The sequence below is a fragment of the Oncorhynchus tshawytscha genome, unplaced genomic scaffold (assembly GCF_018296145.1).
Source record: "Oncorhynchus tshawytscha isolate Ot180627B unplaced genomic scaffold, Otsh_v2.0 Un_contig_135_pilon_pilon, whole genome shotgun sequence".
NCBI classification, from domain to species: domain Eukaryota; kingdom Metazoa; phylum Chordata; class Actinopteri; order Salmoniformes; family Salmonidae; genus Oncorhynchus; species Oncorhynchus tshawytscha.
This window is the reverse complement of record NW_024609739.1, coordinates 84,948-112,351: the sequence shown is the minus strand read 5'-3', so window position 1 is coordinate 112,351 and position 27,404 is coordinate 84,948. Positions and strand designations below refer to the sequence as shown.

General features: G+C 44.5%; 2 protein-coding genes across 4 annotated transcripts in view; one reads left to right on the top strand and one right to left on the bottom strand.

The window, feature by feature from the left end:
* Window positions 1-83: 83 nt before the first annotated feature.
* scyl2 (SCY1 like pseudokinase 2) lies at window positions 84-19,865 on the top strand. 3 transcript variants are annotated; one of them, XM_042317450.1, is made up of 19 exons: window positions 84-240; window positions 2,311-2,512; window positions 2,726-2,883; window positions 5,666-5,810; window positions 6,690-6,839; window positions 6,951-7,172; window positions 7,487-7,603; window positions 7,936-8,061; window positions 8,316-8,492; window positions 8,756-8,767; window positions 8,948-9,070; window positions 9,685-9,798; window positions 9,972-10,104; window positions 12,162-12,280; window positions 12,358-12,458; window positions 14,961-15,033; window positions 15,221-15,310; window positions 16,323-16,442; window positions 16,670-19,865. In XM_042317450.1, exons 2-19 carry the CDS (start codon window positions 2,336-2,338, stop codon window positions 17,282-17,284), a joined length of 2,772 nt encoding a protein of 923 aa, XP_042173384.1. In that variant the 5' UTR covers window positions 84-240; window positions 2,311-2,335; the 3' UTR covers window positions 17,285-19,865. The 3 variants fall into 3 exon arrangements, with proteins under 3 accessions (XP_042173384.1, XP_042173386.1, XP_042173385.1); XM_042317451.1 differs by lacking the exon at window positions 84-240 and adding an exon at window positions 473-571; XM_042317452.1 differs by lacking the exon at window positions 8,756-8,767.
* Window positions 19,744-27,404, bottom strand: part of LOC112237402 — a 27,214-nt gene continuing 19,553 nt past the window's right edge. Inside the window, exons 9-21 of the mRNA XM_042317447.1 lie at window positions 26,852-27,057; window positions 25,017-25,048; window positions 24,669-24,741; window positions 24,438-24,570; window positions 24,015-24,159; window positions 23,764-23,884; window positions 22,473-22,560; window positions 21,673-21,784; window positions 21,428-21,533; window positions 21,270-21,348; window positions 20,992-21,061; window positions 20,766-20,880; window positions 19,744-20,402 (exon numbers count right to left, since the gene is read on the bottom strand). Coding sequence (XP_042173381.1) covers window positions 20,344-20,402; window positions 20,766-20,880; window positions 20,992-21,061; window positions 21,270-21,348; window positions 21,428-21,533; window positions 21,673-21,784; window positions 22,473-22,560; window positions 23,764-23,884; window positions 24,015-24,159; window positions 24,438-24,570; window positions 24,669-24,741; window positions 25,017-25,048; window positions 26,852-27,057 — 1,339 coding nt within the window. The 3' untranslated portion in view covers window positions 19,744-20,343. The remainder of the gene's footprint in view (window positions 20,403-20,765; window positions 20,881-20,991; window positions 21,062-21,269; window positions 21,349-21,427; window positions 21,534-21,672; window positions 21,785-22,472; window positions 22,561-23,763; window positions 23,885-24,014; window positions 24,160-24,437; window positions 24,571-24,668; window positions 24,742-25,016; window positions 25,049-26,851; window positions 27,058-27,404) is intronic.

Below are 27,404 nucleotides of genomic sequence, written 5' to 3'. Positions count from 1 at the left end.
ATCACTTGTCTGGTATAATCATGAGAAAAGTGCTCCCAAATGAACAGAAAGGGCACTTATCTGATAGAGTAGCCGGAAGTGACGTTTACAGTAAGTGGCAAGCTAGCTTAGCAAAGAAGTCAACCAGAAATTTGGACTGGAAGGGATGGAGGCTGTGTACCACAGCCATCACTGACAGCTGTTTTCCAATTTTAAACTACTTGGAATCATAAAACCACTGACATTCCCTTCGTGACATAGGTAAGCATGATATAGTTTGATTCAGACCCAGAAACGCAACACGGCATTTCAACAAACGTCAAAAGTGACGTCTCTTTAACCAGCTTCCTACCTAGCCTACTGCTATGCGATAGCTGACTAGCTATCTATCCATGCCAGGTTATGCGGCTAGCTAACTGGGTAGCCACATCAACAAAAACCGGTTAAAGAAACAGGACAGGTATTGGTTTCGCAAATACGTTAGCTAGCAGGAAGCTAATCGTAACTAGCTACATGGTGTCGCAAGCTCTAACCCTGTCACACAACCGCGTTCCTTCCGCAATTGCTGAACTGGCCGTCGGCAGACGCACTGGTATGGATAGCCTATCATAGAAGCCAGCTAACGTTAACTAGCTGCTTGTGTTTGTTCAGCTTTCCTACCTGAGTCATGTGATCTGGCTACTTAGTCAGCTACACAGATGGTGAGGTGACGAGGGGAAAGTCTCTGTGATTGGCACATTCACATTTCCAGTGGGAAATAAATTCAACCAATTGTAACAAGTAGTTAAATTGATTCCACTTTTATGATCATAAGGTCCATATTGAAGTGGAGTGTTAAATGTAGCCTAATTTATACAATATACAGAGGGAGAGATACTTTGGATATCATATTCCCACATTGCAATGCATTTTGATTATGATATACAGTAGCTAGGTCTCCAAGCTTGCATACATATTTTGGTCTAATTCATACATTCATTTAGCTCTATTTCAATATCTGTCATCACTATTGAGATCCTCACATTAAGGCGAGATTCTGGAAATTGAAATACTCTTTATTGAAATGACACGACTGCATTCAGGAATAATATTGTGTAAATCTTTTCACAGCAGACAGACTTCGATACCTTTTAGGCAAGCTCACTGTTGATTCAGGATGTCTCTGCTGTAACCAAGAAGCTTGATCTTGACATCTAGCCACTTAGATAGCAAGTTAGAAAACAAAATGCATTTGCTGGAGCCCTGAGCTGGATATAATTTATTTGATACGTCTTACATTTCTTGTAGTTATATTTCACTTCTAGTTAGTTATAAGCAGTGGTGTAGCCCTAGTCCACACATTTAGTTTGGGGCAGAATTTTCAGTTCATTGTTATGGCAACCGCTGTGTGAATCATTGCTTTTTTTCTAGTGTGTGTTCCACAGTTTTTTGGCCATGATGTATTAGGCAGTAATGAGAGACAGAAAGTTAGTCACACACACAGTGGGGAAGAAGCTGATTAAGTAATGTTCAAGATTAAAGCCCTTGGCTCTGTCCACGTCCAGCAGTGTCCACTGACTCAATTATTGCTGTTGGCAACAACATCAGCACCAAGCCCAGGTGTTGAGGAGAGCAATGATGTTATACCCTGCCTGCAGGAGACCGACAGGACAGATAGAGGCTTCAGACAGTGACTCAATAAGGTTTATAATTAAACATGGGGTCAATGGCTTCCTCACTAGTCTGTTTGGCGTGCGAACCCACATCTCCAGTATGCGTCCCAAATGGCACCCTATGCCCTATATAGTGCACTACTTTTGTCCAGGTTCTAGTGCACTAAATGGGGAATAGAGTGCCATTTGAAACGTAGGGCCCACTGCTTGATATGCTAATAGGATATTATGTCTGAATGTGTTCATTCACTCTGATTCTATTGTTGTTGTGCCGGGGTTTGGACAGCACTTGTCGGGATTTGTCAGACGCGAGTGCAGACAATGCATACTAACAATACAGAGATATTGACTCCTGTTCGGATCTGTCTCTCTCATTTCTAAGTCACTGATTTAGGAGGTTTGTGTAATCACACTTGCCCACTGTGTGTACTCTGCAGTACTGTGTGTGGTACACATCAGAGACATGGATAGCTCTGTCTACAGCCATCACAGGACACTTTAATGTGCAACATTTTGTGATTTTGCTCTCGTGGCAAGCTGTCAGTGTGTGTTGCTAATAGACTAGGTTTTTTCTCCATACGAAAGGTGTGTGTGTGTGTGTGTGTGTGTGTTCAGCCTTTTTTTCAGAATACCATATAGTTGTACCCTCTGTGACCTCTTTGTCTCCCTTCCTCCCCAGGGGTCAAAGGTCAGGCTGAGTCACCATGGAGTCCATGCTGAACAAGCTCAAGAGCACTGTCACCAAGGTGACGGCCGACATGACCAGCGCCGTCATGGGCAACCCGGTGACGCGTGAATTTGAAGTGGGCCGTCACATTGCCAGTGGCGGGCCCGGCATGTGCTGGAGGATCTACAACGGAACCAAGAAGTCAACCAAACAGGTGAGGCTGCCTGGGGGCTTCATGGACTGTTCTATACTTAACTAGAACAATGTCTCCCAACCCAGTCCTTGGGCAGACTGAGAATTTACACATTTGTTTTCCACAATTTGTTCAAAGGATAGATGGGACTCATTTTACCATCTCCAACTGACAAACTGTCAGTGGTTGTCCTGATGCAGATGGTAATTCCTGTCTTATTGTTTGTTCTTCCAGGAGGTGGCTGTGTTTGTGTTTGATAAAAAGATGGTGGAGAAGTATCAGAAGTTTGACAAGGACCAGATCATTGAGTCTCTGAAGAGAGGTGTGCAGCAGCTCACCAGACTGCGTCATCCTCGTCTGCTCACTGTCCAGCACCCACTGGAGGAGTCGAGGTGGGTTAAACTTACCGTCTGCTTCCCAGTCCAAACAGTGGTTTACAGTAGGGATTCTTCAATTAAGTGTTTGTTGTCATTCAACAACAGACTAATCATTTTCATGCATATTCTTTCACTTCAGAAATACTGCACCAAATATATTGGTAAGATGTAAAATTGTGAGACTAAGACTTCCTCTGCAAAAATGTCAATTATAATTACAGACCTCTTGAGTTACCTTAGATTAATTCAGACTTTTTTAAGGATGTGTACTAGCTGCGGCAGGGTAGCCTAGTGGTTAGAGCGTTGGACTAGTAACCGGAAGGTTGCAAGTTCAAATCGCCGAGCTGACAAGGTACAAATATGTCATTCTGCCCCTGAACAGGCAGTTAACCCACTGTTCCTAGGTCGTCATTGAAAATAAGAATTTGTTCTTAACTGACTTGCCTAGTTAAATAAAGGTAAAATAAAAGCTGCTACGGTGTCTCAAAAAGGACAAATAGTAATATTGGCACTTTTTTTCTAGTTTTTCAAGTGAGGGTAGCACAGATGTTCACTTCGCCTAGGTGAGTTCTGCTAGGAGCCTTTACACACGCTCACACAAGTCATGCATACACACAAGGAAGTCATGCATACACACCCATGCAGAAAATGGATATATACACACAACAGATGACGCATACACACATGCAGCAAGATGTGATGAAAAGTTTTGGGCCTTTCTTCCCCCCCAGGGGTCAAAGGTCAGGCTGAGTCACCATGGAGTCCATGCTGAACAAGCTCAAGTCCACTGTCACCAAGGTGACAGCCACTGTTACTCTCTGTTTAGGGACAAATAGCATTCTAGTTTGCTCTGTTATTTAGTTAATTCTTTCCAATGTGTCAAGTAATTATCTTTTTGTTTTCTCATGATTTGTTTGGGTCTAATTGTGTTGCTGTCCTGGGGCTCTGTTTGTGTTTGAACAGAGCCCCAGGACCAGCTTGCTTGACCAGCTTGTAGAGGATGGCTTTGTTATGGATGGTTTGGTAATCTCTTCCTTTTAGGTGGTTGTAGAATTGAATGGCTCTTTTCTGGATTTTGATAAGTAGAGGGTATCGGCCTAATTCTGCTCTGCATGCATTATTTGGTGTTTTACGTTGTACACAGAGGATATTTTTGCAGAATTCTGCATGCAGAGTCTAAATTTGGTGTTTGTCCCATTTTGTAAATTCTTGGTTTGTGAGCGGACCCCAGACCTCACAACCATAAAGGGTTCTATAACTGATTCATGTATTTTTAGTCAGATCCTAATTGGTATCTCTCACACTCGCTCTCTCTCTCTCACACTACCTCGCTCCCTCTCTCTCTCACACTACCTCTCTCTCTCACACTACCTCTCTCTCTCACACTACCTCGCTCCCTCTCTCTCTCACACTACCTCTCTCTCTCACACTACCTCTCTCTCTCACACTACCTCTCTCTCTCACACTACCTCTCTCTCTCACACTACCTCTCTCTCTCTCTCTCTCACTACCTCTCTCTCTCTCTCCACACTACCTCTCTCCCTCTCTCTCTCACTACCTCTCTCTCTCTCACACTCCTCTCTCCCTCTCTCTCTCACTACCTCTCTCTCTCTCTCTCTCTCTCTCACACTACCTCTCTCTCTCTCTCACACTACCACTACCTCTCTCTCTCTCTCTCTCTACCTCTCTCCCTCTCTCTCTCACTACTACCTCTCTCTCTCTCACACTACCTCTCTCCCTCTCTCTCACACTACCTCCCTCTCTCTCACACTACCTCTCTCTCTCTCACACTACCTCTACCTCTCTCTCTCTCTCTACCTCTCTCCTCTCTCTCTCTCACTACCTCTCTCTCTCTCTACCTCTCTCTCTCTCTCACTACCTCTCTCTCTCTCTCTCACTACCTCTCTCCCTCTCTCTCTCACTACCTCTCTCTCTCTCTCTCTCACACTACCTCTCTCCTCTCTCTCTCACACTACCTCTCTCTCTCTCTCACACTACCTCTCTCTCTCTCTCTCTCACTACCTCTCTCTCTCTCTCTCTCACTACCTCTCTCTCCCCTCTCTCTCTCTCTCACTACCTCTCTCCTCTCTCTCTCACACTACCTCTCTCCTCTCTCTCTCACTACCTCTCTCTCACACTACCTCTCTCCTCTCTCTCTCTCTCACTACCTCTCTCTCTCACTACCTCTCTCCCTCTCTCTCTCACTACCTCTCTCTCACACTACCTCTCTCCCTCTCTCTCTCACTACCTCTCTCTCTCACTACCTCTCTCCCTCTCTCTCTCTCACACTACCTCTCTCCCTCTCTCTCACTACCTCTCTCTCACACTACCTCTCTCCCACTACTCTCTCACACTACCTCTCTCTCACACTACCTCTCTCTCACACTACCTCTCTCTCTCTCTCTCACTACCTCTCTCCTCTCTCTCTCACTACCTCTCTCTCTCACACTACCTCTCTCCTCTCTCTCACACTACCTCTCTCTCTCACACTACCTCTCTCTCTCTCACACTACCTCTCTCTCTCTCACACTCCCTCTCTCTCTCTCTCACTACCTCTCTCCCTCTCTCTCTCACTACCTCTCTCTCTCTCACACTCCTCTCTCTCTCTCACTACCTCTCTCTCTCTCTCACTACCTCTCTCTCTCTCTCACACTACCTCTCTCTCTCTCTCACTACCTCTCTCCCTCTCACTGTTCCTCTTCTCTTTTCTGTCATTTTTAACACACTCTTTCTTTCTTCATCATTGCTTGTTTGTAATAATTGACACTGTTGTTTCCTCTCTCCCTCCCTCCTTCAGGGACTGCCTGGCGTTCTGTACAGAGCCAGTGTTTGCCAGTCTGTCCAATGTGCTGGGTCAGTGGGACAACCTGCCCAGCCCCGTGCCCACAGACATCAAGGACTACAAGCTGTACGACGTGGAGACCAAGTATGGCCTGTTGCAGGTGAGACCCAATACACACACATGCAATTGTGCACATACACACACACAGTCTGAAATGAACACACACATCTCTTGTTGCTATGTATATTGCTTGGCAGATGTATGTTTAAACCCAATTGAACTAACCACACCTCTCTTTCTGTTTATTAAATTGTGTCCCAGGCATATTTTTGGGGATAATTGATTAGATTGTACTCCCCTGCCAAGTTACACAGCTATTTAAAGGTGCAATCTGTGATTGCTATACACATTTTTTTTTCTTATAAATCAATTATATCTACCCATTGATTCTTGAAGAATATAACTTATAAATGCCTCATGAGTTTAGTTCAACTGTCGTACCCCATCAGAACCCAAAGCTTGTTTTACTAATTTGTTTGTTATTGTAAACAAACACTAGTCTTAAAACATGGTTAAAACTATAATGTTGATGTAATGGATGATCAATTATTGCACCCACACTTCGGCTTTTTACCAAAACATTGGCGGAGTTGCGCTTTGTTATTGTATGAACTGCAGATTGCCTCTTTAAGGAGGAATGCTGGGAAATGTCAATGCTACATAATTGTTCTGGGTATGAAAAAACCCCTCTGTCAAGTACAGCTTGAATTTGTGTGTTATGTACGTCTACTAAAATGCCTGGGACACATGAGATGAAGTAATCAGACTGTACTTTACTGATCCCCAAGTCTTTAGTTAATATCACAGATTGTCTTTCTGCTCACTGTCTTACCTCTCCTATCTTTATCTGCTTCATGCCTCTTTTCCTTATCTTTTTCACTCTTGTTCTACTTTGTTATATCCTCTCCCTCTGACTACTCTCATCTCTCTCTCTTCTCCCTCCTTCCCTCTCTCTCCCCCTCCTTCACATCTCCCTCAGATCTCGGAGGGCTTGTCATTCCTACACAGCGGGGTGAAGATGGTCCATGGGAACCTGTGTCTGGAGAACGTCATCCTCAACAAGAGCGGAGCCTGGAAGATCATGGGCTTTGACTTCAGCATCTCCTCCATCAACCCCTCAGATGCCGAGGTGAGACGCTCGGCGCATCTGCCTGTGTGCACCTGTATGTATCTCTTCCTCTGTGTGTATCTGTATATATCCTTACATACCTGTCTCCACCTCCCTCCCTCCTTCCCCCAGCCCAAGTATTCCTGTAAGGAGTGGGAGCCCAACCTGCCGCCGCTCTGCCTGCCCAACCCAGAGTATCTGGCCCCCGAGTACATCCTGTCGGTGAGCTGCGACGCCGCCTCGGACATGTACTCGCTGGGCGTGGTGATGCACGCCGTCTTCAACGAGGGCAAGCCGGTGTTCCAGGTCAACAAGCACGACATCTTCAAGAGCTTCAGCCGACAGCTGGACCAGGTGAGGGGGCGGGGAGTGAGATGAAGGCTTGATGGCCAGAACAAGTCCACCTGATTGCTAGTAAAAAATATACATCAAAGTTGTGAGTTCTGGCCCTCTTCATAAAGTTAGAGTTCTCTGGAGCGACAGCACCCAAGGACCTCATTCAGACAGCAGACCTTTAGTCAGAATGCATCACGTCTTAGCATTTTGGGGAGAAAAGGACAGAGATATTAATGCCCAAGTGCACTGCAATATTTGTAATGCTTAATTGATTTCACACTTTTTGAATTGGTAAATCTCTCTCTCTCGTCCCCCCCCCTGTCTGTCCATAGCTCACCAGACTGAGCCCCACCATGTTGAATAAGATTCCTGAGGAGGTGAGGGAGCACGTCAAGATGCTGCTGAGTGTCACGCCGAACGTCCGGCCTGACGCTGACCAGATGACCAAGGTCAGATCACCCCCCCGTGTCACCAACTATGACCTTGTGTCACTAATACAACAGGATACATTGTACTTTTTACATATTAAAACCCCCTCACCAAGTTCGCTAACTGATAAATACTTAGAAATACCTTTTAGATTTTCTGATTCATTAATAAAGCTAAACTTGAATATGTGTCGTCGGTTGAATATGTGTCGTCGGTTGAAGGCCCGTTTCAAGATAGTCTTCCTAAAAGTGATTTCAGAGAATTGAAGCAAGATGAAGTCATTGATCCTGCTTTATGCCATTACCACCCAGGTTGAGTTGAATAATCCCTTCTCTGTGTCTGGGTGCTTCAGATCCCCTTCTTTGATGATGTGGGGGCGGTGACGCTGGCCTACTTTGACTCCCTCTTCCAGAGGGACAACCTGCAGAAGTCCCAGTTCTACAAAAACCTGCCCAAGGTCTTGCCCAAGCTACCCAAGGTTAGTGTTCACTGTGTGTGTGGTGAGTGTGTGTTGCTCTTACAGGTCATTTTAGTGTCCTAGTTGTACATTCCTACAGTAGAATGCTTCATGCTCAGTGGACAGGTAGTTTGGAACGTGGTCTTCAATAATCCAGTCAAATTGGGATTGGCCATTTTGCAAATATGTGCTCAAAGGTGACTTAATAAAAATGATTCTGATTAAAGCCACTATTCCTAGCCTCTTTGCGTCCTGTCTCTTCCTCTCCACCCCAGAGAGTGGTGGTGTATCGTATCCTCCCAGCCCTCACCTCAGAGTTTGTGAACCCAGACATGGTGCCGTTCATCCTGCCCAACGTGCTGCTGATCGCAGAGGAGTGTACCAAGGACGAGTACGTCAGACTCATCCTGCCGGACCTCAGCCCTGTGTTCAAGCAGCAGGAGCCTGTCCAGGTACACACACACACACACACACACACACACACACACACACACACACACACACACACACACACACACACACACACACAGGATGTAAAGGACACACACATACAGTGTATCCCCATACCCAGTTTTTAGGACTACCTTCTATGTTTTCTTGATGTGTGTTACAGGGATGGCATGGTTAGATAAGACTAGAGGATGCTATATGATTTATCTGGTGACAGGGCTGTATATATCATACTGTTTCTCTCTTCTCCTTTCCACGCCTTCAGGCAAGCAATATGGTGAGTGGTCTTTGCTAAGCGTAGTTGCTAAGACTGTGTGTGTAACACTCTAATGCTTAAAAAAAGAGCTCACTTTATTCCTAGTTTCATTTCACTGGTAGTTACCCATCTCTCTCTTTTTCTGTCGCTCTCCCATCATTAAGCCTGGATGAACCGCGTTTAACCCTCTGTGTCTCTCAGATCCTGCTGATCTTCCTGCAAAAGATGGACCTGCTGCTGACCAAGACCCCACCGGAGGACATTAAGAACAGCGTTCTGCCCATGGTCTACAGAGCCCTGGAGGCCCCCTCCATCCAGATACAGGTACCACGGACAGGCACATCATGAGTTTACAAAGGGTTTACTCCACCGGCAGAAAGAGAACTGCAATACTAATGAAATAAGGTTTAGGATTGAGGTTAAAGTTAGTTAGTGTGATTTAAGGTAAGTGTAAATTAGTATACTGTCGTCCGTTGCCATACATTTCCTGCCCGTTAAAAATACACTGCCTTGATTTAATGCGTCATTTGTTGGCCAGGTACTGTACACTGTAAAAGACAGACATCTCTATTTACCTATCCAAATGAGTCAGTGATAACTGCAGCGTTAACGTCTAAACACTAATTGTGGTACAAGTTGCCCGTAACCACAGCTCTAGAATCTCATTTCCTGTCCCCAAATCCTAAACTAACCATTGAGAGGATAAGAAAAACCTGACCCTGGACCAGCGGTTAGCAGCACATTCAACCAACTCTGTAAAGCTCACATGGGAACCTCCATAGAGATTCTATAATACGCCTGACCAAGACAGACAATATTTTGGCTTTGCTATGATCCCAATGTCCATTTGAGAGTTCTAGGCTCTATGTGATTCTATGGAAACCTCTGCCATTAAGTCATCAGCAATGCTGTGCCATATATTTGTGTGCCCCCCCCAGGAGCTGTGTTTGAACATAATCCCTACCTTCGCCAACCTGATTGAGTATCCCTCCATGAAGAACGCACTCATCCCCCGCATCAAGTCTGCCTGTCTACAGACCTCCTCACTTGCAGTCAGTCTCTCGCTTTCATTTGACTCTCTCTCTCTCTCTCTCTGTCTCTCTCTCTGTCTCTGTCTGTGTGTGTGTGTTGATCAAATGCACCTGGTTGTTTTTGACTGACAATTGATTGACAGGTGACAGAAATATTCTGATTGTGTGTGCGTATGTTTGACGTGTGTGTGTAGGTGAGGGTGAACTCCCTGGTGTGCCTGGGGAAGATTCTGGAGTACCTGGACAAATGGTACGTCATTGACGAGATCCTTCCCTTCCTGCAACAGATCCCCTCCAGAGAACCAGCTGTACTCATGGGGGTTCTAGGTAACGGAACATCTAGAACGTCTTAGAATCCAGATGATAGTCCTAGGGATCTCAACAGAAAATTATCAGTACTGTTAAAGAGTTCTATCTTATTTTAGAATCCCTTAGGATAAAATGAATCAACTCTCCTAGGATGAAATGAATCAACTCTCCTAGGATGAAATGAGTCAACTCTCCTAGGATGAAATGAGTCAACTCTCCTATTTTTTTTTCACCTTTATTTAACCAGGTAGGCTAGTTGAGAACAAGTTCTCATTTGCAACTGCGACCTGGCCAAGATAAAGCATAGCAGTGTGAACAGACAACACAGAGTTACACATGGAGTAAACAATTAAAAAGTCAATAACACAGTAGAAAAAAAAGGGGAGTCTATATACATTGTGTGCAAAAGGCATGAGGATGTAGGCGAATAATTACAATTTTGCAGATTAATAACACTGGAGTGATAAATGATCAGATGGTCATGTACAGGTAGAGATATTGGTATGCAAAAGAGCAGAAAAGTAAATAAATAAAAACAGTATGGGGATGAGGTAGGTAAAAATGGGTGGGCTATTTACCGATAGACTATGTACAGCTGCAGCGATCGGTTAACTGCTCAGATAGCAGATGTTTGAAGTTGGTGAGGGAGATAAAAGTCTCCAACTTCAGCGATTTTTGCAATTCGTTCCAGTCACAGGCAGCAGAGAACTGGAACGAAAGGCGGCCAAATGAGGTGTTGGCTTTAGGGATGATCAGTGAGATACACCTGCTGGAGCGCGTGCTACGGATGGGTGTTGCCATCGTGACCAGTGAACTGAGATAAGGCGGAGCTATACCTAGCATGGACTTGTAGATGACCTGGAGCCAGTGGGTCTGGCGACGAATATGTAGCGAGGGCCAGCCGACTAGAGCATACAAGTCGCAGTGGTGGGTGGTATAAGGTGCTTTAGTGACAAAACGGATGGCACTGTGATAAACTGCATCCAGTTTGCTGAGTAGAGTGTTGGAAGCAATTTTGTAGATGACATCGCCGAAGTCGAGGATCGGTAGGATAGTCAGTTTTACTAGGGTAAGTTTGGCGGCGTGAGTGAAGGAGGCTTTGTTGCGGAATAGAAAGCGGATTCTTGATTTGATTTTCGATTGGAGATGTTTGATATGAGTCTGGAAGGAGAGTTTACAGTCTAGCCAGACACCTAGGTACTTATAGATGTCCACATATTCAAGGTCGGAACCATCCAGGGTGGTGATGCTGGTCAGGCGTGCGGGTGCAGGCAGCGAGCGGTTGAAAAGCATGCATTTGGTTTTACTAGCGTTTAAGAGCAGTTGGAGGCCACGGAAGGAGTGTTGTATGGCATTGAAGCTTGTTTGGAGGTTAGATAGCACAGTGTCCAAGGACGGGCCGAAAGTATATAGAATGGTGTCGTCTGCGTAGAGGTGGATCAGGAAATCGCCCGCAGCAAGGGCAACATCATTGATATATACAGAGAAAAGAGTCGGCCCGAGGATTGAACCCTGTGGCACCCCCATAGAGACTGCCAGAGGACCGGACAGCATGCCCTCCGATTTGACACACTGAACTCTGTCTGCAAAGTAATTGGTGAACCAGGCAAGGCAGTAATCCGAAAAACCGAGGCTACTGAGTCTGCCGAGGGGTAAGGTTCCTAGGATGAAATGAGTCAACTCTCCTCAGATGAAATGAGTCAACTCTCCTCAGATGAAATGGGTCAACTCTCCTCGGATGAAATGAGTCAACTCTCCTCGGATGAAATGAGTCAACTCTCCTCGGATGAAATGAGTCAACTCTCCTCGGATGAAATGAGTCAATTCTCCTAGGATGAAATGAGTCAATTCTCCTAGGATGAAATGAGTCAATTCTCCTAGGATGAAATGAGTCAATTCTCCTAGGATGAAATGAGTCAATTCTCCTAGGATGAAATGAGTCAACAACTCACCTAGGATGAAATTACAAATTGAAATAGATCATGTTTTTAAGTGTTACCCTATCGCTTTAACAGTATTGCTGCATTGATTGTTGTGGTTCTGATTTATTGTGGAATGGTTGTTTCCTCCCATAGGGATCTACAAGTGTACCTTCTCCCATAAGAAACTGGGCATCCCCAAAGAGCACCTAGCCGCCAAGAGTCTGCCTCATCTAGTCTCGCTCAGTATAGACAACAACCTCAACCTCAATCAGGTAGGTAGATGCACACACACACACACACACACATACACACAGAAGTTGTATTCCAACCCTCTCTCTGCGTGTTTCAGTTTAACTCCTTCATGGCTGTGATCAAAGACATGCTGACTCGTATGGAGGCAGAGCACAAGACCAAACTGGAGCAGCTACACAGCATGCAGGAACAACAGAGGTATCCGTCAAATCACTTCCTCCTGTCTTCCTCTGACGTTGTAATGTCAGGTGCACCAGTACAGTGAGATGTCTTTCTTGCAGCTCTAACCCCAACAATGCAGTAATCAATAACAATGTTTTACTAAAAAGGGTAGGGATATTGGAGTGATGGAGGTAGATATGTATAGGGGTAAGGTTACTATATACAGGGTCAGTTCCAGTAGGGATACTGGAGTGATGGAGGTAGATATGTATAGGGGTAAGGTTACTATATACAGGGTCAGTTCCAGTAGGGATACTGGAGTGATGGAGGTAGATATGTATAGGGGTAAGGTTACTATATACAGGGTCAGTTCCAGTAGGGATACTGGAGTGATGGAGGTAGATATGTATAGGGGTAAGGTTACTATATACAGGGTCAGTTCCAGTAGGGATACTGGAGTGATGGAGGTAGATATGTATAGGGGTAAGGTTACTATATACAGGGTCAGTTCCAGTAGGGATACTGGAGTGATGGAGGTAGATATGTATAGGGGTAAGGTTACTATATACAGGGTCAGTTCCAGTAGGGATACTGGAGTGATGGAGGTAGATATGTATAGGGGTAAGGTTACTATATACTAGGGTCAGTTCCAGTAGGGATACTGGAGTGATGGAGGTAGATATGTATAGGGGTAAGGTTACTATATACAGGGTCAGTTCCAGTAGGGATACTGGAGTGATGGAGGTAGATATGTATAGGGTTAAGGTTACTATATACAGGGTCAGTTCCAGTAGGGATACTGGAGTGATGGAGGTAGATGTGTATAGGGGTAAGGTTACTATATACAGGGTCAGTTCCAGTAGGGATACTGGAGTGATGGAGGTAGATATGTATAGGGGTAAGGTTACTATATACAGGGTCAGTTCCAGTAGGGATACTGGAGTGATGGAGGTAGATATGTATAGGGGTAAGGTTACTATATACAGGGTCAGTTCCAGTAGGGATACTGGAGTGATGGAGGTAGATATGTATAGGGGTAAGGTTACTATATACAGGGTCAGTTCCAGTAGGGATACTGGAGTGATGGAGGTAGATATGTATAGGGGTAAGGTTACTATATACAGGGTCAGTTCCAGTAGGGATACTGGAGTGATGGAGGTAGATATGTATAGGGGTAAGGTTACTATATACAGGGTCAGTTCCAGTAGGGATACTGGAGTGATGGAGGTAGATATGTATAGGGGTAAGGTTACTATATACAGGGTCAGTTCCAGTAGGGATACTGGAGTGATGGAGGTAGATATGTATAGGGGTAAGGTTACTATATACAGGGTCAGTTCCAGTAGGGATACTGGAGTGATGGAGGTAGATATGTATAGGGTAAGGTTACTATATACAGGGTCAGTTCCAGTAGGGATACTGGAGTGATGGAGGTAGATATGTATAGGGGTAAGGTTACTATATACAGGGTCAGTTCCAGTAGGGATACTGGAGTGATGGAGGTAGATATGTATAGGGGTAAGGTTACTATATACAGGGTCAGTTCCAGTAGGGATACTGGAGTGATGGAGGTAGATATGTATAGGGGTAAGGTTACTATATACAGGGTCAGTTCCAGTAGGGATACTGGAGTGATGGAGGTAGATATGTATAGGGGTAAGGTTACTATATACAGGGTCAGTTCCAGTAGGGATACTGGAGTGATGGAGGTAGATATGTATAGGGGTAAGGTTACTATATACAGGGTCAGTTCCAGTAGGGATACTGGAGTGATGGAGGTAGATATGTATAGGGGTAAGGTTACTATATACAGGGTCAGTTCCAGTAGGGATAGGGTCAGTTCCAGTAGGGATACTGGAGTGATGGAGGTAGATATGTATAGTAAGGTTACTATATACAGGGTCAGTTCCAGTAGGGATACTGGAGTGATGGAGGTAGATATGTATAGGGGTAAGGTTACTATATACAGGGTCAGTTCCAGTAGGGATACTGGAGTGATGGAGGTAGATATGTATAGGGGTAAGGTTACTATATACAGGGTCAGTTCCAGTAGGGATACTGGAGTGATGGAGGTAGATATGTATAGGGGTAAGGTTACTATATACAGGGTCAGTTCCAGTAGGGATACTGGATCGATAGAGGTAGATATGTATAGGGGTAAGGTTACTATATACAGGGTCAGTTCCAGTAGGGATACTGGATCGATAGAGGTAGATATGTATAGGTTTGTGTGTTGGAGTGTCTGTGTGCCTAGTGTGTAGAGCCCTGTGAGTGTGCATAGAGATGGTCAGACATTTGTATTTTATTCCCCATGCACACTCACAGGGCTCTACACACTATAATGTTTTAGACTTCTGTTCTTTCTGTATTTACTATCTTCCTACTTCTCCTTTTATTAGTCAACAATGACTCAGGAAAGATGATGCAAGTTAATGTTCAGAATCTGGTTAGAAAGATGAGGGTCGAGTCATATTTGATTGTTTGTGCGAGACAAATTCCCCTGAATGAAATAGTTTGAGCTATTCTGTCTGTCCTCAGGAGTATGAATATTAATACCAGTCAGACCAACCAATCGGAAGAGACGAAGCGCACCCCCAGCCCTGGCAACCAGGTGAGGGGTCATTTCCTTGACAACGAGGGGAGAGGCGATTGCCCGGATGAGGCAAATGCATGAAGCATTGATTAAATGAAGGCTTGATGTATGTGATTTCATACACTTATAAGGCCAAATGTACCATAAAGATGCATGTTGGCATGGGTTAGTGTTAGGGCTTATTGAAACCGTTGTCTTTTTCCAGATTGATGAGGTCTTTGGAGGGAGTTCTGGGAGTGCAGGGGTTAATGGGAAAGCGAACGGAAACTCTGCATCAGCTCCCCAACTCAACAGAGTACGTACTCTGCATCTTATTCAGTAGGCACAGACCGGAGCAAACGTATCGCAGTGGAAGTCTGTTAACGTTCCTGTTAAATTAGCTTGGGTGGTGCATGTTCTGTTGGACTCTCTTTTTGTGATTGGATGTTAACAACCCATCTCATCTATCCTAACCTTGTATAGCTGCTAGTGTATATTTCAGGGATAAGGGGTTATTATTAAGGTTTTCTGTTCTTTCTCCCTTCCTCTCCCGCTCTATCCCTCTCCTCCTCTCTCTCTCCCTCTCTCCCGCTCTGTCCCTCTCCTCTCTCTCCCTCTCTCCTGCTCTGTCCCTCTCCTCCTCTCTCTGTCCCTCTCCTCCTCTCCTCCTCGCTCTGTCCCTCTCGTCCTCTCCCTCTCCTCCTCTCTCTGCCCCTTCCTCCTCTCTCTGTCCCTCTCATCCTCCTCTCTCTGTCCCTCTCGTCCTCCTCTCCCTCTCGTCCTCCTCTCTCTGTCCCCCTCCTCCTCTCTCTGTCCCTCTCGTCCTCTCCCCCTCCTCCTCTCTCTGTCCCTCTCGTCCTCTCCCCCTCCTCCTCTCTCTGTCCCTCTCGTCCTCTCCCCCTCCTCCTCCTCTCTCTGTCCCTCTCGTCCTCTCCCTCTCCTCCTCTCTCTGTCCCTCTCGTCCTCGCTCTGTCCCTCTCCCTCTCTCTCTCTCTCTCTGTCCCTCTCCTCCTCTCTCGCTCTGTCCCTCTCCTCCTCTCTCTCGCTCTGTCCCTCTCCTCCTCTCTCTCGCTCTGTCCCTCTCCTCCTCTCTCTCGCTCTGTCCCTCTCCTCCTCTCTCTCGCTCTGTCCCTCTCCTCCTCTCTCTCGCTCTGTCCCTCTCCTCCTCTCTCTCGCTCTGTCCCTCTCCTCCTCTCTCTCGCTCTGTCCCTCTCCTCCTCTCACTCGCTCTGTCCCTCTCCTCCTCTCTCTTTCTCTCTCCTCCTCTCTCTCTCTCTGTCCCTCTCCTCCTCTCTCTCCCTCTCTGTCCCTCTCCTCTCTCCCTATAGATGTCTCTGACTCTGGAGGAGAAGCAGCGGTTAGCCAAGGAGCAGGAACAGGCAGCCAAACTAAGAAACCAGCCAGCGCTAGCCCCCCAGAGTATCAAACCAGCTACTCCTTCTACCCAGGTAGTAGACATACACACACATACTCATGTGAAAATGTATAGTTCCTTACTTGGAAGCCATCCATGGTTGCATGTTTTGATCTCTTCATATAGAACAATCACAATATATCTGTATAATTTATTAGTTTGATGTTTTAGAGTGATGGAATCTACTTTAGTTTCCACTTCAAACCTGCCACCTATTTGTCATTGAGATGATAAGCTGATTTGACCTGATGTGTTTGGCAGGCCAAGGACCTGACCAGTTGCCTGCTGAACAATATGACATCCCTGGGCAGCCTGTCCCTCACCTCTCCCCCCAGACCAGGCCTCATCCAGGGCAGCACCATCTCAGCCTACCCCTCCACCACCCCCATGGGCTCTATGGCCAGCCACGGCTACAACCCAACCATGGGCTTCCAGACAGGTGGGCAGGGCATGCGGCCCCCCGGCCCCGGCCTCTATGGAGGGATGGCCACCACCACCAGCACCCCTAACTTTGGCGCCCTGACCCACAACCAAGGGAGTACCAACACCCCTGACATGTCTGCCTTGGACTCCTTGTTCACTTCCAACAAGCCCAAAGTCAGCCTCAACCAAATGGCTCCTCCCAAGCCCACCCCTGGGACCACCGCCACCCCCTGGCTTAATCAGTTTGGTTCAGCCCAGCCCAGTCAGACTGCCCCGATGCAGGGCGCGCCTTTAGCCATGGGAGGGGTGACCAGCGGGTTCGGGATGCAGGCCAACCCTTTCTTCAGCCCGCAGAACTTCTCTCAGCCCACGGCCGCTCCCGTAATGAACGCGGGTGGTGGGCTCAGACACAGTTCGTCCGTCAACAACGACCTGAAAGACCTATTTGGCTGAAAACAACTTTCCCCTCTTTTAATGACGACAGACTGATGAAAGGGGAGGTGGACTTTTGAACTGCAAACAAGAAGAAAGACAAATCCACTTTTTGGATCGACTGTGAAAATGATGATGAAATCCACTTGATATTTGTTGCTATTTGTATTTTAATCTTCTGTGGTTTGGGTTGCAGTGTGGTTCTTCTAAGCTCCCATCGGACTGAACACTCAGCTTTTCAATCTGCATGCGGATTCCAAACCGTCTTGACTAGAGAGAGAGAGTGAGGGGAAAAGACACTTACGTTGTGTTCTGCTCTCAGTAATGTTTGTGGGGGTTTCATATCGTTTCTTACCTGAGACACTTTGGGGTGAAAGGTTTATTCTAGAATGCATCTCTTCTCCATAATCCCTGTTCTATGTGCTAGGATGAGCAGTGGCATGGAGACCAGTCTTTCTCAGTCCATTCCCTTTTAGTCCAGCGCTAACACATGTTATTCATGCTGCCACCTCAGCAGCCTGCTATATCATATCAACGTGGTTCTTTTTAGTGGGGTCCTGTTGCTTTGAGGACGACAATCCAGGAGAGCTGTAGAATCGCCGGCTAAACCGCACGGGCGGAAATGCCAAGTCTCCATGGAAACGGTCTCCGCAGTAACACCCCACTCCATTTGGGGATTTTTAGGACCCATGCTTTCTGTTCTCTGCCTAGAATGAGATGATGGATAAGGATTCAACAGTGATGTCAAGATTCTTACAGTATAGATGAATCCAAATGAAACTGGATGGAAGTGAAAATCTAATCGAAGTTTATTGGTTGCGTACACAGTTTAGCAGATGTTATAGTGGGTGCGGTGAAATGTTACTAGCACTTCTGCACTCTGACCTAAAGAAAAGGGTATTTTCTGAACAGAAATCCAATTCAACGACCAGTTTGAAAAGGGAGGGGTTGATTATGTTTAGTCAGTCAGTCTGGTTAGGGATTGTTATCCACACACAAGCCTGTGCGTGCTGTGAGGGTGACTGTTACACACTGCTACCTTCCTCGTTCTAGTAACTCACCTGCATATGTACTGAATGGTTTGCTGGTCGATATATACTGGGAATTGTGAATGAATGTGAAGTAGTATACACATGTGCATATTGAAATGTCAGCACAATCCTAATTCATTGAGTTAGTTTGCCCGGTGTCTGGTAACTTTAGCCCTGTGTGTTCCTGTTTTGTAATACCCCCTCTGACTTCATCAATGGGTTCCCTTCCATCATGTTACTGACCTGACCAAGCTGGGACACCAACGATTGTGATCCTGTTGAAATGTGGTGAATTTAGTCATGAATTATTTTATTCCATGCATCAAACCAGGCTGCTTTCAACAAAGCAAGCAGTCCATGCATTTTAAGTTAATCGTTGGACATATCAAATGTACTATCAAATGCAGTTTTTATATATATATCATGAGTTGAGCACTTTTTAATTAAAGGGGACCTGTCCTAAATGGTTGATAAATAAATCTATTTAAAATGGGAGAGCTCTTAAAGGGACCCTTGGGTTGTTGTGCTCTTGTGATGATGAATGAGAGGCCTTAGAGGCGCGCTGTGTGCAGTAATAATCCTTGGGGTGGAACTAATTCTGGCTCTCAATAGTCAAAAGTAGCCTCTGTTCCTCGTCCCCTTTGCGTATCTCCTTCCCTTTATCTGCACTGAAATCCCAGGGTAAAGTGAAAGCCCTATGGGCCAAATGGGACAGGAGTGTCACCTCACCTATCCACCTGTTGCAGACTAGTGCAGGTGAAGGAAGGAGATGAGAAAAGGATGCCATTGTAGACTTTTGAGACCAACCCCCTTGTGTGAATCCTCACTGAATGCTGTTTGCAGACTGGGGATGTAGGTTTTGTTAACTGAACACATGCAAATTTATATTCACAGGTCTTTGTTGGATTCAAATGAATAATTATGTCTACTGTAAACCGTGACTAGGTGAGCTGTCACTGAGCTGGCACAATGATAATGTCATGGGCTAGTGTATAACAAAAAGGTGGGCCTTCTGGGTTGTAAAACCTCTCTATTGGACACAAGTGATGGAGGTCTGTCCTGATTGGGCGAAGACCTCTCTGATGTCCATCTTTCTCGAAAGGTAGCTGCAATGTTCATGTGAGTGTAACTATGACGATGGAAGCCTTTTTGAGGGCGAGAACTGGATTGCATTTAAAAACTCGTGCGTTTGAACGCGAGGACAAAAAAGAAAGCCTATTCTTCTACAAGAGTTCTGATCCTTTGTATACTACTGCTGTCATATGTGTCGTGTGGCCTCTATGAACTATGTATTGTGTGGTGTTGTCTGAGGTGGTTCAATGAAAATCTGTACATATATATGAAAATACACAATCTAATATTCTCTATGATGTCTGTGTATTTGAGTCTGAGCCAGAGATTTGAAAAGTAACTTTTGAGTTCTAGAATAAGATGGCCTCAATCAGTAGATACTTGAAAATCACCTTTATTCAAACGAAAGACAATGAAAATGTACATGCTAGAACATGTACAAAAGGCTTGTTCCTTTTGTACCATTGGCAGTGAGAGGGTTCTTTCTACAGATCACATTTTTTTTAAAGTATTGTGCAGATTGTCAGAAGCTACTTTTCTAAGAACAGTATTGTTTTTTAAGTATATGCACAATGTCAAAAAAAAATAACAGGAAATCCATGAATACATATGTTAACAAGTTTCATTTTTAGGAGGAAGTGGAATGGAAGGGGTTCCATCTCAATACCGGACAGTGACTTGTCTTCACTGTGCACATGAAGAAATGGAGTTGAGAGGAAGCCACTTTAGACAATTGAGATGCACCCAGGGTACAGTGGAGGCTGGTGGGAGGAGCTATAGGAGGACGGGCTCATTGTAATGGCTGGAATGGAATGAAAGAAACGGAGTGAAACGTTTCCATGTGTGTGTTTGATACCGTTCCATTTATTCCATTCCAGCCATTACAATGAGCCTGTCCTCGTATAGCTCCTCCCACCAGCCTCCACTGCCAGGGTATTGCACTTCGCCCCTGACAGAGGACAGTGTCGTGGGCAGTGATTAGTTCAGGCGTCGAACAGATCGGGTGGTCTGAGTGGACAGGTTTCTTTGGGTCAGGGCTGCGAAAGACAAATCAAACAACTGTTAAGTCATGACAATAATGTTCTCCAACACCGGAAACGCTTGGTTTGGAGTTTGGATTCATCAAATTAATTAAACTATTCCTCAACCTTCAACCAACTGCTATCCTTCACCCGTTAGGCACTTGTCAAACTCATTCCACAGAGGGCTGAGTCTCGGCGGGTTTTCGATCCTCCCTTGTACTTGACTGATGAATGAAGGTCATCGATTAGAAAGGAACTCCCCTCACCTGGTGGTTTAGGTCTTAATTACAAGGGAAAACCAGCAGACACCAGGCCCTCCAGGGAATGAGTTTGACACCCCTGCTATAGGCACTTGTTCTGAGAAGATGACATATTTACCTGAGAAGTCCAGTTGATAGCTGAATCTCCTGGTAGTGAAGTTCATAGTTCCATTTGGGTTCTGCTGGTACTGGGCTTCAATGTCCTGGCTGGATACACTGCAGGTGTCGCTCCTCTACAGGATTAAGTCAGCACACGCTGCTTGGTCATGTGTTTTTAATGTAGTAATATGAAGACTACTCTTATGGAGTCTGATGAGAGAGAGCAGTAAAACGGTTCATCTTACTTTGGCAAAGTCTTTCCAGCTTCCGTCCACGTCTTGAAACTGCCAACGGGACCGTAAACCCAATCCTCCACTGAGAGGACAGGAATTAGACATCGTTTTCATTATTTGTACAGTTGTTACACATGGGTTTTCTCTAGCAGGTCAGAAAGGCCTTGACTGATGGCCAGGACATCTGACTACATGACCAGACCAGGAAAACTCTTGGCCCTAACCTATAGGGACAAGACTTTGGTCAGTAAAACTCCTTGCTCTAGGTTCCCAGCCTGTATTGTCCATACCTGCTTGTTTGTTGAGCTTCACATTGAGTTCTCCTCACAATTCTTTTGGTCCCGATGCGAACGTTGGTCTGACACATGCCTGGAAGAGACACAGAACAGTTCAGGAGTGTTCCTAGACAGGTCACGTTATGGTACAACAGTATTTAAGTCAGTCGGACCTGAGAAGTCGAGGGTGTAGGAATATCTCCCAGCTTTGAAGCATATCTGTCCCTTAGGGTTCTTCTGGTAGCGTCTCTCAATCCCAGCACTCTCCAGTGAGCAACTCTGGAAATAGCCACATATTATGTGCTGCTACACCATGACTGTCTCCCTCCCCCTTTCTCACCTTAATGAGGGCATATACAATCTGTCATGTAGTGTGCTATTTGCAAGGGTTCAAGGAATAAGATAATGTCCCACTCACTGGAGTCTGGTATTCTATCCACACTCCCTCCTCGCCCATGAATTCCCAGGTGTAGCCAGCAGAGGGAGGTGGTGAGGCAATTACGGTGGGGGCTGATTGGGCAATGGATATGCTGCAAAGAAATAGTGAATTTACACTTCAGTGTAGCTGTGACAAACTAGGTATGAAACTATAGATGATCACACTTGCATATGTCAGGAAAGTATGTAAAGTTATCTTGACACTGAGTTGAGGTCAAAGGGGAAACCAATCACACTAGAGAGAAGCTGGAATTTTTTGTTATAAATAATGTATATTTAATGCTATTATTATGTTGTGGCTATTTTGTTTTGGTGTTGTAACTTTTTCTGTATAGATTTGATGAAAATTTCTATTCAATAACACCTACAAGATTCCTAGAGGCCAGTTTGTATACAGAAAGGCTGCGCTCCAGGCTGACTACATTGCAGACGGCGGCCAGATCTCACAACGCCTGGATGGGTTTCAATAATCAGCTAAACACATCATATAATACAGCTGCCTGAGTGCTCAGTCGATGATGCAATACAACGAAGGCAGTGACGTTGACCTGGAACTTACCCATTCAAATAACTTTGGCAACACAGCCATCACACAGGTTAAATTAATGAGGTAGGCGCCTAACGGTGTATATAGATGAGGCGGCATAATAAATGCTGTTCACCATAGGTCCTAGGGGAAGAGGCTAGGGGACAAAATACCTGCTGTTCACCGTAGGCCCTATCCTAGGGGAAGAGACCAGGGGTCTAAATGGAATAAGGCTGTGGATGAAAACCTCATACCTGCCATTCCTTGAGACGACGGAGTTGAACTTTGGACGCCGCCGGACGTTTCTCTGTACCCGGGTGGCTGAATTGGTCTGTGTCATAGCTGAAGAAGACATACATATGCTAAGAAAAACCTTTGTATTGTACGGGAAAATGCTGTCTAGCAGGATATGCCAAGTGTTGTCAATTGCTCGACAACAAAAAAAGAAACTTAAAGCGGCAATCAGCAGCTGAAACAAAAACAAATCGTTCTCCATGTTTTGGTAAAACGGGAAGGGAGGAAGCTGGGGAAATGTAACCAATCTCAAAGTCATAGATAGAGATATGATTGCAAGGACTGACCATCCATGATATCAAAAGTATAGTTTTAACCTAAAGCTTTGAGGCTATGAAATGTTAGTTTCAATTTACAAACACTGGAGTAAAACAAGCTTATATTCTGGGTTCTGATGGGGTATGACAGTTGAACTAAGCTCATGAGGAATTTGTAAGTTTTATTCTTCAAGAATCAATAGGTACATATCTGTCACGCCCTGACCTTAGAGATAATTTTTATGTCTTTATTTTGGTTTGGTCAGGGCGTGAGTTGGGGTGGGCATTCTATGTTTTTGTGTTCTATGTTTTCTATTTCTGTGTGTTTGGCCAGGTGTGGTTCTCAATCAGAGGCAGCTGTCTATCGTTGTCTCTGATTGAGAACCATACTTAGGTAGCCTTTTCCCACCTGTGTTTTGTGGGTAGTTGTTATCTGTTTTTGTGTCTGCACCAGACAGAACTGTTTCGCGTTCGTTCTCTTTGTTGTTCAGTTCTATTAAGATATCATGAACACTTACCACGCTGCACCTTGGTCCACTTCTTCAAACAGCGGTGACAATATCATTATGTCCAAAAAGTGATGAATAAACTGATCAATTCAATCCATAGCACAGAAGACCTGTCTTGTACCGCAGTTGATCTGAAGGTCATTTACTAATTGAGCCAACATATGCAGCGTCTAAGTGAATGCAGTCTCCGCAAACGTGGTAACATTGCCTTTAAATGTCAATCGCGCTGAAGCGCAGATCTTCTACACTGTGGATTGAATCAAACCCCAAGTGCCAGATCTCAACCCCGGTGTTCCCTCTTTATGCTACTGGCTACGTTCTCTGTCACATCACACTGTATGTGGTGGGATGAGGGACAAAACAGTCCATAATTGGGAGAGATTATGAATTTATAATAAGAAAAACTTGGTTTGTTTTTCCGCTGCACGTTTCCAAACGTTTTGCTACAGTGTGACCTAATGAATACGGCCCTGTGTGGAGTCTACCTGTGAAGTCTAAGGTGTAGCTGTTCCTCCCCACAGTGAAGTGGAAGGTCCCCTGAGGTCTGAGGATGTACTGTCGTTCCACATCACCACTACTGACTGAGGACGAGCCCTGACCTGGACCCTGGGGTCAGGAGAAAGGGGGGGTGAGCAGAAAGAGAGAGAAATGAAATATGCAGGGAGAATTTCATTTTTATTTAATTCCAATTTAAAACGTATTATAGGACCATTTGAGAACTTTCAGATTCACTCACCAAAGAACCGTATTCACGCCATATCAGATCGTCTTTGAAATACCACCCGATGTCTTCACTTTGAGCCTGAGGTAGGAACGTGAGTCGCCGTACACTCATGGCAGCATTTTGAGCCTCAATCTGATCAAAATCTATATAGACCTGCCTAGAATACACAGAGCAGAAAGGCTACACACACAATCCACCTGTTTGTTCAAAAACATATGTCAGAACTTAGGTTACTGAACTATTGTTTAACATATAACAAATACATAATCAGATCCGAGGTTTGAGTCTTAATTCTCTTAAAATACTTCCTCTCCTGTTCACCTCCTTGAACCAATATTATCTATCAAGGAAAGGGGACAAGGAATGAACACTATTCAAGACTATTGGGATGCAGCCTGTATAAAAGAAATTGGCACTAAACATATGTACACTGACCCCATGTGTGATGGGTAGATGTTCATTCCTTTGGCCCCAGGCTGGCAGTAGTGGGTTTCGATCACATGGTCATTGCCAATACTAAGCCATCTCTCTCCTTCATACAGCTGCCACTCAACGTGGCTCCCCCTGGCTGTCGAAATAGGAATAGCAATTGTGTGTCATCTGTTGCAGTTGCCCCCTTTGCACTGATCTAAGGTCAGTTTCTGTAGTTCTTTCCCTTTAACTTACCTGAGGCAGACTGACTAGATGTGCTCTGCTCATAGTTCTCTTCCTCCTCCTCCTCGTCCTCCTCCTCATATTCCTTCAATAAGGATTAGACCGGTAATAAACAAGTCTGAAACTATTTCCTATAAATAATGTACATCTACAGAATGATATACCGGCACGTCTATGAGCTCTTATTCATTGTTAAGTACTTGATTTTTTGCTATGGCCGATTTATTGCTCAAGTAGTCAGCTGTGACATCAGCATTAGGCATTTGACTATAAAGTGTTTTGTTGGTGTGTTATTGACAATAGTCTATGCAAACAATAATGCAACTGAGAAATGTTGACCTGTAATGCTCGTAAACTTACCAGATAACTATTGCCAAACCCACGTAATGACACTGTAAATAACATATATAAAACGTAATCATTATAACAAAGTGAAAAATAATGTACTCAATGAGGAGCCGATTTGCTTGCTTTAGTACAACAAAAAAACTCCCAAAAGATTAAATGGGTATTAAATCATGTCTAGAAAAGTTGAAAGGCTAGTTATTTAAATATAATAGTCAAATGGTTGTATATAAATAACACTTCTTACTTTTAGTTGAAAATATAGAGTGGAAGTTTCATTCGTCTTTACACATCAGTCATGACTTTGTTTTGTATTGCTTTCACTTTCATTTCTTGGGCTCGACGGGCGCGGCTGTTTCGCATAAAACATAACCTTTCAGATTGGAGAACGATAAATAAAGATGAACGAACAAAGGGTTGGTGAAACGCAGATTTATTAGAACCAAGAACAATCATGGAAACTACCAGAACACAAAATAAAATCATTGCAATTTATTCTGCTTTTAATCCAAACCTTATTACATGGAAACATACACTGTTTTTGTCTTTATTCATTGTGTACAGTAACAATACGGCAGTTTAAGCTTGTGTTATTCCAACATTGTTACTACCACATTACTGTAGATTGTATTGCATTGATTTTCATAAAACATAATCAATTCATCATTGCTGAAAGTCAAACTGTTCAACTGTTCGTAACAGGATTTGTTTACTCACAGTTCTTCTGAGCATTTATTGCTCCAATAAAAATATAACTAATCTATAGGGGTAAAGTATAAAGTCAGTGGGCTGTTTATTCTGAACAGCCATGTTAGAAATGAACACAAGCTAGATGACCAATGATGTGTATATACATCATTGGCTATGACCCTTGATTCAAATAAATGATTCAATTAAAATATTAAGGCTTATTTAATGAGGGCTTTGAATATTCACGTCTTTTCGAACAACACCTGAGATAAAAGGTATGACCTACATTTCAACATCATGCACACAAATGTTATCTAACTAAAAGTCCCAGTTACTTGATCATGGCAGTCTGCTACAGCATTCCTCATACATGTATACCCTGCAAAGTGCAATATCTGCTTAAAATATTTAACAGCCAAATCTGACTTCAAAGTCTTTTTCTGTCCAGACATACAGCAATTTCTGGTACTTCATGATATATTCTGATTGACTGGGTTGTTCTTGTCAGGAAACAAAATGCCTTATTATCACATATTACACCAGGCCCTTACAACAGAACAAATGTTTTTTACCAAATTTGCAGATAATGCACTTTGCTTTTGCGGGGCAACAACAACGAAACACACAGAAAAAGGTAAACAGTTTGTTATTGTGCATGTTGTTTCATACACAGTGTGTACAGGAGTATATCCAATATCTGTAGTCCTTTTCTGCAATAGGCATGTATTCCCATTCGTAAGCTAATGGCAGGTTATTGCATGTAAACATATTGCATGTAATAGCAACCCAACAATTCTACTTCCCCTAAAATAAACAGGCAATGATGATGTCGGAGTGTTGCGTTGCTCATCATGCTCTCTAGACACGCCTGATGTTGCGTTGTTCATCATGCTCTCTAGACACGCCTGATGTTGCGTGTCGCCCTTGTAGACTGGTTGGTTTGCTTCATGGCTGCAAAAGACAGAGACATTTAGAGAATGCTTCAGACAAGGCCTAAATACATAGTCATTACATATTGCCATTCCTTTTCTAGAAAATCTAATTGATTAAGACCTACTATGAGAATGATGACCTTCAAAAGAGATCCCACTGAAGTTGTGTCTCCTCTAACATGATTTACACATCATCTGCAAGGCGACACACGTCTTGAGGCCTCCTACCTGAGAAGTCCAGCTTGTAGGCCTGTCCTTTGACAGTGAGGGACATGGATCCATTGAAGTCCTTCTGGTACTGGTCTTCAATGTCAGCACTGTCTTTGAAGGTGTGCCAGCGCCCACTTTTCCCCCCAAACTGCCACTCTGGAGATTCACTCTGGCCCGCTGGAGACATCTTCACTCTCTGGAAAGCAGACGTCACTCGACCAATTCTGTTCAATCAGAGAGACCGATTCGTTTGTCTCAAATAAAATATCAATACATTCAAATCTATCTTCAGAGTTCGTGCTGCTAGGTGACCTAAACTGGAACATGCTTAACACCCCAGCCATCCTACAATCTAAACTTGATGCCCTCAATCTCACACAAATTATCAATGAACCTACCAGGTACCTCCCCAAAGCCTTAAACACGGGCACCCTCATAGATATCATCCTAACCAACTTCCCCTCTAAATACACCTCTGCTGTCTTCAACCAAGATCTCAGCGATCACTGCCTCATTGCCTGCATCCGTAATGGGTCAGCGGTCAAACGACCTCCACTCATCACTGTAAAAC